The 14,385-nt window shown below is 47.5% G+C and overlaps 2 protein-coding genes across 3 annotated transcripts in view; both read right to left on the bottom strand.

Annotated features, from left to right (window-relative positions):
• LOC115085948 (oocyte zinc finger protein XlCOF6-like) overlaps nt 1-6,806 on the bottom strand; it is a 33,158-nt gene extending 26,352 nt beyond the window's left edge. For both annotated transcript variants that reach the window (XM_029592508.1, XM_029592509.1), the window contains exon 1: nt 6,623-6,806. In XM_029592508.1, coding sequence (XP_029448368.1) covers nt 6,623-6,646 — 24 coding nt within the window. In that variant the 5' untranslated portion in view covers nt 6,647-6,806. The remainder of the gene's footprint in view (nt 1-6,622) is intronic.
• The window catches only part of LOC115085947 (oocyte zinc finger protein XlCOF6-like), a 1,095,473-nt gene that overhangs the window by 1,037,772 nt on the left and 43,316 nt on the right, over nt 1-14,385 (bottom strand). The window lies entirely within an intron of this gene.

Here is a 14,385-nt window from a genome sequence, read left to right as displayed (position 1 = left end):
AAAACTATCTTCCAGTCACTAATATCCAAATGTGGCTTTTTGTCTTTTAACTAATAGCTTTATCCAGCAAAAAAAAAAAAAATCACCCCAAATTGTTTGCTGACCTTCATCTCTAAATACAGGTTGAGTTACTAAAATGTGTTACTGAACTTTATTACTGATTAAACCTCAACATAAATAAATGGGAGTGCCAGTAAATAACTAGCTTTACAATGATGTAGCACAATTTCCTGAATCATCCCGGAAGGGAAATAAAACCTAGGAAGATCAGCCAGCTCTATGCCAAAAGACCGTTGCTAATCCTGGTTTTTAGGGCATACAGAGTTGGATTACAACACGCTAAGGCCCTAAACTATATCAAGTTTAAAAGACATCACAGCATCACCAAAAAAACCCAAAAAACTGCAGACCTTGAAATGGAGTAATTTGCATTTAAAAGCACCTCATACTCTGAGGCCCTGAACTGTAATTCAGTTTGTGCTCACATCTTACACTAAATATAGATGTTCCTTAAAGGAAATGGGACTACATCTCCATGCATACATTGAGGGGGGGGCTCAAATGAGTTAGCCTGTGCCTTTAACTATGGAGCTGTTTGATCACACTAACCGGGCACAGAAACACTCATATCCCGTACAAGGCAGGGCTACTAATATATCAATCCTCGGCAAGAAGGTATGGGGACAGGCAAAAGTGTCAGACCCTACAGCTGGGGAGGGGAAGAAACTTTAGTTGGCAGATGAGACGAGGAGCAGGGCGCCGCTCTGTCTCAGCCCAGACCAGAAGGATTTGATCGCTCTCGCTCTCTTAAAAAGAGTCAGAGCCACCTCTGTTCCGTCACTGTCCTACCCTGCCCTTCCCCTTCACAGTATGTGTGGCTTTACGGCCATAAAAAGAAACATAAATATTGCACGGAGGTACGATGGTAGAAAAGCAACATCCACACGTTCACAGACAGAGCCCTTCTACGCGCAGCCTGTCCAAGATCGTCAAAGACAAACTTTCCGCAGAGATTGCGTTAGGACGTATTGCTGGACCTTTCCACACGCCCCCTTTTCCAGGATTGGTATTCTCCCCCCTCGCGGTCATCCCTAAAAAAGAGACAGGCAAGTTTAGACTCATCCACAATTTGTCCTTCCCAGAGGGTGGATCGGCAACGACTTCATTCCTCACGAGCTCTGCGCGGTAAGATACCAGTCATTCAGCTCAGCAGTGCGGCTAGTGCAGATATGCGGTCAAGGGGCATTGATGGCAAAGGCAGACATTGAGTCAGCCTTCAGTTTACTACCCATACATCCAGAGAGTTTTCCATTGCTGGGTTTTCAATTCGAAGGCGGTTACTTCGTGGACAAATGCCTACCAACGTGATGCTCTATCGCATGTGCCTTCTTCGAAGCTTTCAGCTCTTTTATACATTGGGTGCTCGAACAAGAATCCGGATCCACGAACATAGTACATTACTTAGACGACTTCCTATTTGTTGGTCGTCCTCAAGCGAGAGACTTGCAGACCTATTGTGTGGGTTGCCAATAAGTTCGGTATACCTATTGCAGAAAGCAAAACAGTCGGGCCCTCCACGCGGCTGGTATTCTTGGGCATCGAAATAGACTCTATATCCATGCTGTCACGGTTACCGGAAGAAAAAGGGAAGGAACTCAAGCGACTGATTTCACAAGCACAGAGTGCAAAGAAACTGATGCTGAAGCAGGTCCAATCACTAGTGGGTAGCCCAAACTTCGCCTGCAGAGTTATCCCAACGGGAAGAGCCTTCTTGCGGCGGCTGTCAGCCGCAACGACCGGAGTTAAGAAAAGTTTCCATCATATCCGAATCTCGAAGAGAATCCAGGAGGATTTGTTTATCTGGAACAGATTCCTGTCCAACTTCAACGGAACATTATTGTGGCAGTCCGAAGCCGTCTCAAATCACGACTTAGAACTGTTTACCGACGCGGCGGGATCGGTAGGATTTGGTGCATACTTTCAAGGAACTTTGTGCATGGCACAATAGCCTGAGGAGTGGGTGCAGTGCGGTACTACCAGGAATATCACCTTCCTAGAGCTTTTTCCCATCGTCGTAGCGGTCGTCCTATGGGGAGAGCGGATCAGGAACAAAAAAGTAATTTTCTGGTGCGACAACCAAGGTGTCGTCGAGGTTATCAACAAGAGAGCAGCAAAAAACATTGGGACACCTTCCGGAAACTTGCGCCAGAAGCGGATCCACAGGGAGCTTCAGTGCCTACTTTCCTTTGGCAGTTTGGTTGGAGATTGCTACAAATGTCACTAACCCCCTCCACGTGGTCTGCATACGTGAAAGGGGCTGAGAAGGTGGTGTCCTTTTTCTCCAAAAGGGGGTGGCGTGGGGGACCAGTTTCGGAGTGGGGCACAATGCGCTACATAGAGGTGGCAAAAGCGGAAGGGACAACAAGGGCAGCAGCGGCGAGACAACTAACGGGTTTTTCCTTCTTCATGAGAGCTCATGGTTGGGGTTTCCCAGTCGGACACTTTTTGATACGCCAGGTATTATCAGGTTGGGCAAAAGAAGGTGCACGTGCTGTAGAGAGGACAAGAGCGGCAGGGGGGAAACACCCCATTACCCATGGCATGCTACTAAGGCTATGGGACAGTTTAACAAACATATGTAGCTCTGAATATGAAACACGTTTGTTTGGCGTGGCTTTTGTGTTCGCATTCTTCAGCACGTTTCGGGTCAGCGAACTAGTGGCCAGGGCCACGAAAGGCTGGGAGTCTTCAGGCTTGCGTTCCCAGTTCATCTCACGAGAGACAGTCTCAATCATACTTATACCGCGTTCCAAAACAGATCAGATGGGGAAAAGCTCCTACGTAGTCCTCCGCGCCATTCCCAACTGCAAGACCTGTCCCGTGGCCAACTACATGGCTTTCGTGGAACTTCGCCCGGCTGAGGGATCCAGATTTCTGGTTCACTCAGATAGCAGACCACTTACCAAATTTCAATTTGAGGCAGTGCCACGCAGGTGCTTAACTTACCTCGGAGTGGATGCGTCCCACTTTGGGACACATTCCTTCCGAATAGGTGCAGCGACCTCAGCCGCTCAAGCCGGATTATCAGGAGGAGTGATTCAGCGGATTGGTCGCTGGAAATCAGGCGCCTTCAAAGGCTACATATGCCCGGGTCGCCTATAAACGATGCAATATACTAACACTCCTCTCTTGTGGGCTTTCAAGCATGCCCGGGAGCGCCCTTACGGGGTTCATTTGGACTTAAAGTACAATGCGACAATCCGTTGGCTGGGACGCAGAGGCATGGGCTGGGATGAACTGCTTCCCTGCCTACAGAGGAGCATAGTGAGATTCGGGCTACCACAAATTCTGATTATACACCTAGGTGGTAATGACTGGGGTGCGATGTCTGGACGCAACTTTATCGCTAAGGTCCGTTAGGACTTGACATCTGCTATGGCATTGCTTCCGTCTACAATCATTTGTTGGTCAGACATTATTCCAAGGCCTGCCGAAATGAACAGAAAGATTTGGAAACGCTGCCGGGCCAAAGCAAACAGGCAAATCGGTTCCTGGCTTAGCCTATTCGGGGGTCGTCACATTTGTCACGAATGGTCATGGGAATACGGGAAAGGGCTATTTCGCCCAGACGGAGTGCATCTATCCTTTATAGGACAGGACTTGTTCCTAAATTCATTTCAGGATGCCTTGGAAGCTTTGCTGCACTAGGGATCTAGGCCGCATCTTTGGGGGTCACAGGATGGGTTCATCCTGTGCCGGTGGCGGGGTTGCCCGAGCCAATTGAGAGGCAATGTGTGAGGGGCAGGATAATTTGGTGCAGTTGTCCTGCAGGAAGCTCCTTGCTGCAGGTGGCGGGAGACGGTGGTCACAACCCCTTGCTGATGGTGGCGGGGGTCGTGGATTTAATGCAGCGTTAATATCTGCACACCCTGCTGTCACGTGGCGGGTGCGCCGGGAAGTTGATGTAAAGTCTTGGCTCGGGCACCTAATTGTTGTACAATAAAGTTGCGGCCTGTTTGATCCCATTCTTGCCTGAGTCTCGTTCATGTCAACAATTACAATAATTGATAGAGTGAGAGGGTGGGTGCCGGGGAAAAGCCAGTCCTGGCTACCCATATTAGTGCATTTCTGTTGTTACATGTACACCGATTTGATATGTTTTCTTTCAACATGAAGGTCGGTATAAAAAAGTTCAAAATAAATAAATAAATATGCATTAGTATACAAAGAATTTTCTCTTGCACATTCATTGCGAATATCCTAAAAACCTGACTGGCTGCAGGGGTCTCCTGGATAGGTGTGGGAAGCTCTGAGCAGCACAGAGCAAACAGCAGTGGTGCCAGCTGCGCTGATGGGATGGATCAGGGAGGAGTCACAATAGGGAAAGAGAGCCCTTCTGCATGACATTTTCACAAGCACTTGCACTATTTTCCCCTTCTTGTCCATCCACACAAATGAGCAGGTGCACAACACATGGTTGCATTCAACTTACTTTACAGTAATTTTCAAAGAGAAACTTCTCTCTGACAATGAGTTTAAGGTTCCCACACTACAAGCACATTTTAATTAACAGCCACACAGGCTATAAGGAAAATTGTTTCATAAAGAACACCTCTCTCACACCCTGCTGTTACCTAGCTCCTTGCTCTAATTATACTCCCTATTCTTTCATTTAGTCTGCCCATCAAGTTCTTTTAGGGTACACGCCTCTCACATCGTTCTGACTTTCCCTGTTCGCAAAATCTTCCCCCCCTTGCTTCTCAGCTCAGATCTCTCCTTGTTCTCAACTCCACTCTTTTCACCACCTCCCAACCCCCCCAGTTTCACTTCTCCTGCTCCCGTTTCTCTCCTTGTTCTCAGCTCTCATTCTACAACCCCTGACCCACCTGTTCTCCCATCTCACTACCCGCCCCCTTCCCCAGCCTTGAAAATAGGTTCCCATTGCCAATGCTTTATTTCCTTGCTCTCCCCCTCCCGATCATGTCATATCCCCTCCTCCAACCCTTGCACTCATCTTCCTTTTCAGCCACTCTCTACACTCCCCCTGCTGTTCCCACTTTATTTTTTTTTTATTTTGTTAATTTAAATCATTTAAATTCCGCTATTTAACAGTGTTCTCAATGGATTACAATTTAAAACACATATGATCAACAAAATATTATAATAGTAATACAATATACAAATACAGAAACGTATTCTTGATCTCCAGGATGAGTGGGATAATCTCCATTAACATTTTACAAGCTTCAAGGGATTTATTACCTTTGGTCCCCTTACCAGGTAAACCTATGGGTTTTGTTTTTGTTTTTTTTAATCAGGATTGCAGCTGCCTTTAATGCAAGCAATGCACTATGTTCTAGCTAGGAAATACACTACGAGCCAAATTACATATCCACCACTCGTGCTTTTCTGTATCTCTGCTTCAGCCGTCTTAGCCTTGCCTACTAATATGTAAGTGACAAGTTGCTGAGACGAGTATGCGCGAGACGGACGCAGTCCGTGACGTCTCCGCGTGGATGCGCACGCATGCAGCACCTCCCCTCCCCCGCCTTTCCACGTGTCGGCCGGAGGGAGAGACTGAGTCACAGCCTCACTTTCCGCCGCCGCAGCACGGAGAGGAGGCGGTTAGCCTCGGTCTGTCTCTTCCTGCTCTCCTCTTACAATGTCCATGCGCCAATGTACCATAGGTGACGAAAAGGCAACAGCTCGGTTCTTGCCCATGTTTTCTGCATCATTGCTACCCTCGTCACTGTCCCAGAAATGGGGGGGGGCAAGTTCCTGGAGCCAGCTCCTGCCCTTCCCAGCCACTGTAGCCCTCCTGCTTTAACTACTCACGCACAGGCTGTGCTGCTGAAGTCTCCCGATGATCCCAGTCGAGGACCTGGCTGTGCGCTGCCTGTTCCCTTCTAGCAGCACCATCTGACAGACTGCTCTAACTCCCCCCCCCCAATCATTTATGTTTAAATAATAAAAATATTCGGAATTCTTTGAAATTGCCCTGCACAGTTATCTAGCGGTCACCTTAATCATTTTATCAGTATAGTTCTTTTTTTTTGTGGATACCAATTTGTCCTTTTTTTTGTGTTACCGATTGGGTACATAACTGGATCATTAGAAGGAAATGGGTTTCATAAACTGAAGTAAATAAAAGAAATAAATGGTTTTGAATAATTTTTCCTAATACATGGACAGGGAAGGGAGAATAAACATCCCTTAAAGCACACTAAGCTTTTAGCCATATCCCATATATATATATGAAGGGGCAAAATAAAAATAAATTGTCCATTTATAGAAAATCCACATAAATAGACACGTATGAGTTCTTGTAAATAGCTTTCTCTGCAAGAGTTGAACGATTTATACAGAAGAAAAGCCTTAATCGTGAACATCTAATTTGTTTACAAGTTTAATGTTGAAATTCTGATGCTTGTTCTTTACTGTAATTACAAGTATTTTTTTTATAAATCCTGACCTTTGTCCTTACAGGTCCCAAAGTACTTTTCTATGCCCCAGGTCTGCTAAAGATCCTATTAAAGTCAGGGCCGACTCTGCAATGTTTCAGGTTAGAAAGCTACAACAATGTTTGTATAGAGAGGGCAGGAAGTTGGGAGTAATCTCCTACCTGAGCAGAAGCTCCTGCAGGCATTTTCCTTTCTGCTTTTGCTGCTTTCAGGATTAGAAATGAACTGGGGTCTCTTTGGCTGGGAAAAAGCTGAATGTTTGTCTCTTGCAATGCTGGAGCAGAGAGAGAGCTCCAGCTGTAGGAGAAAAAGCCTTATTTCCTTTCCCTGCCTCTTTCCCTAGAAGCTGAGCAGTTCCTCCTCCTGACTGCGCACACTGATGATGTAATAAGAGGGTGGGGGGAGGAAACAAGTTGAGTCTTGAAACAGATTCTTAACATGCATGCTAATTTTTTTGGAAACTCCTGATTGAATTAGCAATAGTATACAAATATAGTAGGGTTAAAAAATATCCACAAATCCAAAACTGTGAATATAGAAAATGCTTAGCATCCATACAAACATTATTTATGCATATTAACCATGTTTTCTGTGCATAAAATATGATTTCTGTGCACAAAAATATTTTCAGTGCATAAAACTCTGACTACAGGCCCCTGCACTGGAACTTCAGATCCTACCCAAAGACTAACATGATCCCTGTAAACTATACTCCATCTCGGACTAGCAGTTACATTTTGAGTGCTAAAAAAACCATGAGGTAAGACTGCACACTTCTTGTGTATCTGACAGCCAGCCTTTTACTGTTCAGGCTTGGTTGTGCCATAGTGAGCTCAGTATAAATTGGGAGGGCGTTCCTTCCAGTCTAATCCCTAGCTGGTTGGAATGTCGCTCCTGCAGGGCCGGAGAGAGCAGGAATTAGACCCGCGCCAGCTAAGAAAAATAGGCCCCTTTGTAAGTTTCTGATGTGATACTTAATAAGAGAAATCATTTTCTAAGTTTCCCAAATAATTTTTATTTATTTAAGAAGGCTTTATGAGCTTTTTTTGTGAGCAAATGCTTCAGTTACAATTGAAATTTTTATTTATGCATGTAAGAAATAGATTATATTTAGCTTTTTTTAAAAATTTTGCCCAACAAAAGTAGGCCCCTTGAACATTGTAGGCCCTAGCCAAATGGCCATGCTGGCACCCCCTCCCTCCTGGAGTGCGCTCCTGGGTGTTTTCAGGTTTAAAAAATGTTTAAGCAGTAGGAGCCCTGCAAGACACCTGGGCCTTTCGTGGATTCAGGGCACAGGGAACCCTGTATTTGGGATGCCCAGGGATAGGGAAGATCTGCCCATTAGTGGTGGTGACCTAGAAAAAAGCTCCAATGTTATTCTTGGTTAAACAGGAAAAGGACATCGAGTTAAAAGATCCAGAAGGAAGACTGTTTGACTGCCCCTTTCTTCCTGCATTAGAGCAGGGTAAGAAGTCACCTGCATCCAAGGACCCCTCCCCATGGGGGGGTGCAGAGGAGAAACTGAGAATATGAGAAAACGAAAAGGAATTTGAAGAGCTGCTAACCACGAGCAAAAGAAATGTAAAGAGCTTTGAGGACACCCATCCGAGAGAGAAAATCTACTCTCTGTGCAAGAACAGCTTTGTGGCCATCTCTGGAAGGGGTTTTCCAGCCAGCGTAGTGTGGCCCTGCTCCCAGGGATCACCATTCCAACTAAACCAGGAGGGTGGACGGATCCCCGGCCTGCACATAGGAATCTGCCCAGATAGAGGGAAAAAGACTGAAAGGAATCAAGGGACTGTATTTATTGTACATTAACACCAGTATTAACAGTAAAGACTTTAATTTTCGGACACTAACCCAGGGGCCGATGCAATACAGTTCGCTCAGCCGAGTGCACTGTATAACCTGCAGTTGGATGCAGGTTGTATAGGTGCCACCTAATCCCCTTATGCAATAAGGGGGATTAGCGCCTCCACAACACGCATCCAACGTGGAGTGAAACTAATAGCGCTCATCACATGCAAAGGCATGAGAATGAGGCTATTAGCTAGTCACTCCGGATGCAAAAACAAAAAAAATGTGCGTCTAAGACAAATTCTTTTATAGCTCTGCCCATTCAGGGTGGGGTTACATTTGTATTGGGAGAAATAGCTAATGCCATCATTAGCATGTGATTTGCATAAAAAGGCTTTAACCTGTATGAACATTAGTGTGCACAAAACTCTTTGCTACACTGGTAATAAAGTTTGTGCTAAAAAAAATGTATGCACAACTTCCGCCCTATATCCTGATATATGAAGGAGTATAGTAAAGCTGTGCTGTAATTCAGACATAGGGGTAGATTTTAAAACCCCTGTGCGCGTAAATCCGGGAGGCGCGCCTATTTTGCATAGGCCGCCGGCGCGCGCAAAGCCCCGGGACACGTGTAAGTCCCGGGGCTTCGTAAAAGGGGCGGGAGGGGGCGTGTCTGGGGCGTGTCCGGGGGCAGGGGGCGTGGGGACGGTTCGGGGCGGGAGGGCAGTCCCGAGTCCCCCGGCACTGCAGCCTGTGCCAGGGGATGCCGGGGCGGCGCGCGCAAGTTACGCCCAACAAAGGTAGGGGGGGATTTAGGTAGGGCTTGGGGGTGGGGTAGATAGGGGAAGGGAGGGGAAGATGGGGGGACGTGGAAGGAAAGTTCCCTCTGAGGCCGCTCTGATTTTGGAGCGGCCTCGGAGGAATGGAGGCAGGCTGCGCGGCTCGGCGCGCTCAGGCTGCCGATTTTGCGCAGCCTTGCGCGCACCGACCCTGGATTTTATAAGATACGCGTGGCTACGCGAGTATCTTATAAAATCTGGTGTACTTTTGTTCGCACCAGTGGCGCGAACAAAAGTACACGCGCGCGTATGTTTTGAAGATCTACCTCATAGTGTTTTAAAATACGCGGTAAAAAGACATTTAACTCCCTCTAGTAAGCAAAAGGTATGTTAATATACTGGGAGTTAAAAAGCATGCAAACAAATGAAAATGTGTGCTCAGCTTTTGGTATATGCTAAGTGCAAAATTTAACTCATAGGAAAAAAATCAGTCTCTTTGGTCTCATGATGTATGTGCAAAAAAATTAAGTACTTGTGTATAGTATAATATTTATGCACACAAAAAATGCTTTCAGCCAGATGTGTGCTTGGGGGAGGGAGAGATGAGTGTGTGGGGGACAGACATGTGCTTGGGGGGAGAGAGAGATGAGTGTGTGGGGGACAGACATGTGCTTGGGGGGAGAGAGAGATGAGTGTGTGGGGGCAGATTTTGTGCTTGGGGGCAAGAGAGAGATGAGTGTGTGGGGGACAGATATGTGCTTGGGGGGAGAGAGAGATGAGTGTGGGGGACAGACATGTGCTTGGGGGGAGAGATGAGTGTGTGGGGTCAGATTTTGTGCTTGGAGGGAGAGAGAGATGAGTGTGGGGGACAGACGTGCTTGGGGGAGAGCGAGATGAGTGTGTGGGGACAGACATGTGCTTGGGGGGAGAGAGATGAGTGTGTGGGGACAGACATGTGCTTGGGGGGAGAGAGAGATGAGTGTGTGGGGGACAGACATGTGCTTGGGGGGAGAGATGAGTGTGTGGGGTCAGATTTTGTGCTTGGGGGCAAGAGAGAGATGAGTGTGTGGGGGACAGACATGTGCTTGGGGGGGAGATGAGTGTGTGGGGTCAGATTTTGTGCTTGGGGGCAAGAGAGAGATGAGTGTGTGGGGGACAGATATGTGCTTGGGGGGGAGAGAGAGAGATGAGTGTGTGGGGGACAGACATGTGCTTGGGGGGGGGAGAGAGATGAGAGTGTGGGGACAGACATGTGCTTGGGGGAGAGAGATGAGTGTGTGGGGGACAGACATGTGCTTGGGGGGGGAGAGAGATGAGTGTGTGGGGGACAGACATGTGCTTGGGGGGAGAGATGAGTGTGTGGGGTCAGATTTTGTGCTTGAGGGCAAGAGAGAGATGAGTGTGTGGGGGACAGATATGTGCTTGGGGGCAAGAGAGAGATGAGTGTGTGGGGGACAGATATGTGCTTGGGGGGAGAGAGATGAGTGTGTGGGGGACAGATATGTGCTTGGGGGGAGAGATGAGTGTGTGGGGTCAGATTTTGTGCTTGGGGGCAAGAGAGAGATGAGTGTGTGGGGGACAGATATGTGCTTGGGGGCAAGAGAGAGATGAGTGTGTGGGGGACAGATATGTGCTTGGGGGCAAGAGAGAGATGAGTGTGTGGGGGACAGACATGTGCTTGGGGGGAGAGATGAGTGTGTGGGGTCAGATTTTGTGCTTGGGGGCAAGAGAGAGATGAGTGTGTGGGGGACAGATACGTGCTTGGGGGCAAGAGAGAGATGAGTGTGTGGGGGACAGATATGTGCTTGGGGGGAGAGAGGTGAGTGTGTGGGGGACAGACATGTGCTTGGGGGGAGAGATGAGTGTGTGGGGTCAGATTTTGTGCTTGGTGGCAAGAGAGAGATGAGTGTGTGGGGGACAGACATGTGCTTGGGGGGAGAGATGAGTGTGTGGGGTCAGATTTTGTGCTTGGGGGCAAGAGAGAGATGAGTGTGTGGGGGACAGATATGTGCTTGGGGGCAAGAGAGAGATGAGTGTGTGGGGGACAGACATGTGCTTGGGGGGGGGAGAGATGAGTGTGTGGGGGACAGACGTGCTTGAGGGGGGAGAGAGATATGAGTGTGTGGGGGACAGACATGTGCTGGGGGGAGAGAGATGAGTGTGTGGGGGACAGACATGTGCTTGGGGGGAGAGATATGAGTGTGTGGGGGACAGACATGTGCTGGGGGGAGAGATGAGTGTGTGGGGGACAGACATGTGCTGGGGGGGAGATATGAGTGTGTGGGGGACAGACATGTGCTGGGGGGAGAGAGATGAGTATGTGGGGGACAGACATGTGCTTGGGGGGGGGGAAGAGAGATGAGTGTGTGAGGGACAGACATGTGCTGGGGGGGAGATATGAGTGTGTGGGGGACAGACGTCCTTGAGGGGGGAGAGAGATGAGTGTGTGTGGGGGACAATTTGTTTTATTATTGTTACTCATAAATTATAACAACATTAATCTTGGAATATTATATATTTTTAATATAAATGAATGGTTTCATGAGATAGGTTGTGTCATGAAACATTTTATTTATGTATATACTAGCTATTAAGCCCGTAACAACGGGCTACATTTAACATTTTTTTTCAGTCCATTTCCTTCCCACTCATTCTCCTTCCCACCTCTATTCTCCCTCCCTCCCTCTCACCTCCCCCCTCTAGTCTCCCTCCCTCTCACCTTCCCCCTCCCCTCCCCTCCCTCAGTCACTCCCCCTCTCAGCTCATCCACAACCCGTAGACGGAAGATCTCCGGGGGGGGTCCCCCTCCCTCGCACGCGCCACCGCCGCTACTGCTCCTCCCAGCGCCATTTTTTTTTCAGGCACGCTCTGCTCTGACCGACGTGCTCGCCCGCACATGCGCAGTAGAGCTGCTCTCTACTGCGCATGTGCGGGCGGTCGAAATACGTGTGTCACCAACATGAAAAGTTTGGAAAGCTCTGATCTACGGGTTCTGCAAAGGTTAATTATTTCTCCTTTTAGGGCCTATCAATAAAACTTATTTCCTCCCCACAGTGTCCCAAATGTCCAGTAGTTCAAGCCTCCCTAAATCATGGGCTTTGGGTCTGACCCCTAATCTGTGGTTTTTGGGAATTGGTATTGAATGATTTATCAACTTTATTGGAGTGCCCAGTCCCAATGTGAGCTTCCATAGGCCTGTTGTAATTCTCTGGCTTACCACCTTCTGCTTAAAGGGGTAAGTATTGCTCTGAAATGTATCCTATATAAATGGATTCAGAGCGATGCTCCGACATTTGAGTTTCGGTTTGCAGAAATGTTGGACTTTGTTGCGCCCGGTCGCAGACGGCTGCGACCTTTGTTGCTCACCTCTCTTCTCCCTGCAACAGCGATTCTCAAGGCCACGGTGGCCTCAGCCTTTAAACGCCGCCTTCCTCGGCGTCCGGGGGACGGCGTGGGCAATCCCGTCTGCCATCTTAAATCTGGGATTACTTAGGGCACGCGCGCCAGGCCCTCTCTTATTCACGTCATGGCGGGAACCTCGGTGGTGTCCCCTCTGCATGACGTCACCCACCAGAAGTATTTAATCCATCCAGCCTATGCTTCCTACGAGTTAGCAAGGTCTTCCTTCCTGCTTAATTCCACTATTCTTGGAGAAGCTTCGCTTCGTTACGCTGAACTTGTTCCTGGACTTCTGGCCTTAGAACGCTCTAGGTACCCGCTCCTCGGGGTCCTTGTCACGTTCTGGCTATCCGCTCCTCGGAGGGCCTTCCTGCCTGAAGCATCCAGCCTATTCAGCTTTGTGAGCATGACTCTTGCTACTACCATCTTGCTGTTGAAACTGCCGGTGTACCCCATGCCTCGGGCCACTACCGTGCTCATCCCAGCTAACCATTGTCTACACTTCGGAGTGAGTACCATCATCTACCTTGCTCTGTTGTCCTCCTGCATCTCTCTGTTCTACTACTGTGCTGATTCTTGGCATACCCCACGCTGTAGGCCACTACCAGATCTACCTTGAGAGGTGTGACACGAGGAGAGGAGTTCCCTGGCGTACCCCACTCTGCGGGCCACTACTGGGGATAACATCTTTGAGCTACCATTCTACTCTGGACTGTGTCTTCCACTCGGTGAGTATTCCCCCACATTCCAGTCTAATAAAGCCTTGTTACTCCTTGTGTCCGTCTCAGCTGAGGCCACGCCTATCATAGTGAGTCCCCACAGGGCTCCTCCCTGTGGGTGGAGTCAGCTCTCACTATGATCCATGGTCCACAACCTCACCAGATTATAACTGACTTTTTGAATTTAGAATATTGAACGTGGATATTAACGAAGAAGAGTAGGCAATCCACCTTTTTCAAGATTTGGGATCCCTTCATCAAAAAACTTCCAGCTGCGTGGCAGAGTCGTTACAAGTCAGTTGGTTCAGAGATCACCTCCGGACACAGTAGCAAAGATAAAACTTCAAGATAATTGATTGTGGGTAATGTGGACTCTCAAGTAAATGTAGTTATGGTATTATCTTAGTGGCTCCTGGAAGGGGGGGGTGGGGGAAGTAGGGAGGTGAGGGGTTCAGGGGTGGAGGGGATAGTTTAGTAAGTTAGGGCTGATTTGTTCATTGTTCACTGTCTATTGCAGTTGGAGGTTGTAATGTTGTTAAAACAAAAAACCCAATGAAGACATTTATAAAAAAATAAAATAAAGAGAGAATTTCAAAATAGGCTTGTCATGAAAGCAAAAACTCATAATAAAACCCTTGTTCAATTACATTTGAAACAAAAAGCCTGAGAGGGACTCAGCTGAACCACTAGATGATCAAGGTGTAAAAGGAGCACTTAAGGAAGACAAGACCAAAGCAAAGAGACTGAATGAATTATTTGCTTTGGTCTTTACTGAGGAAGATGGAAGGGAAATCCCCATGCTAGAAATAGTATTTAAAGCTAAAGATACAGAGGAATTGAAATAAATCTCAGTGCATCTAAAGGATGTAATAGGGAAAATCACCTGGACCAGATGGTATACATTCCAGATTGCTGAAAGATTTTAAAAATAAAATTGCAGACCTACCATTAGTAATTTGAAAACTATCATTAAAATAGTCCATGGTAACTGAAGACTGGAGGGTTGCCAACATAATGCCAGTTTTTAAAAGGGTTCCAAGAGTGATCCAGGAAACTACAGAGCGGTGAGCCTGATGTCAGTGCCAGGCAAAATGGTAGAAACTATCATAAAGAACCAAATTACTGACTATAAAGATAGTCATAGTTTAATGGGACAAAGTCAATATGGATTTAGCCAAGAGAAGTCATGCCTCACCAATGTGCTACATTTTTTGAAAGCATAAACAAACG

The sequence above is a fragment of the Rhinatrema bivittatum genome, chromosome 2 (genome assembly GCF_901001135.1).
Source record: "Rhinatrema bivittatum chromosome 2, aRhiBiv1.1, whole genome shotgun sequence".
Lineage (NCBI taxonomy): Eukaryota > Metazoa > Chordata > Amphibia > Gymnophiona > Rhinatrematidae > Rhinatrema > Rhinatrema bivittatum.
This window is presented reverse-complemented; position numbering and strand designations above follow the sequence as displayed.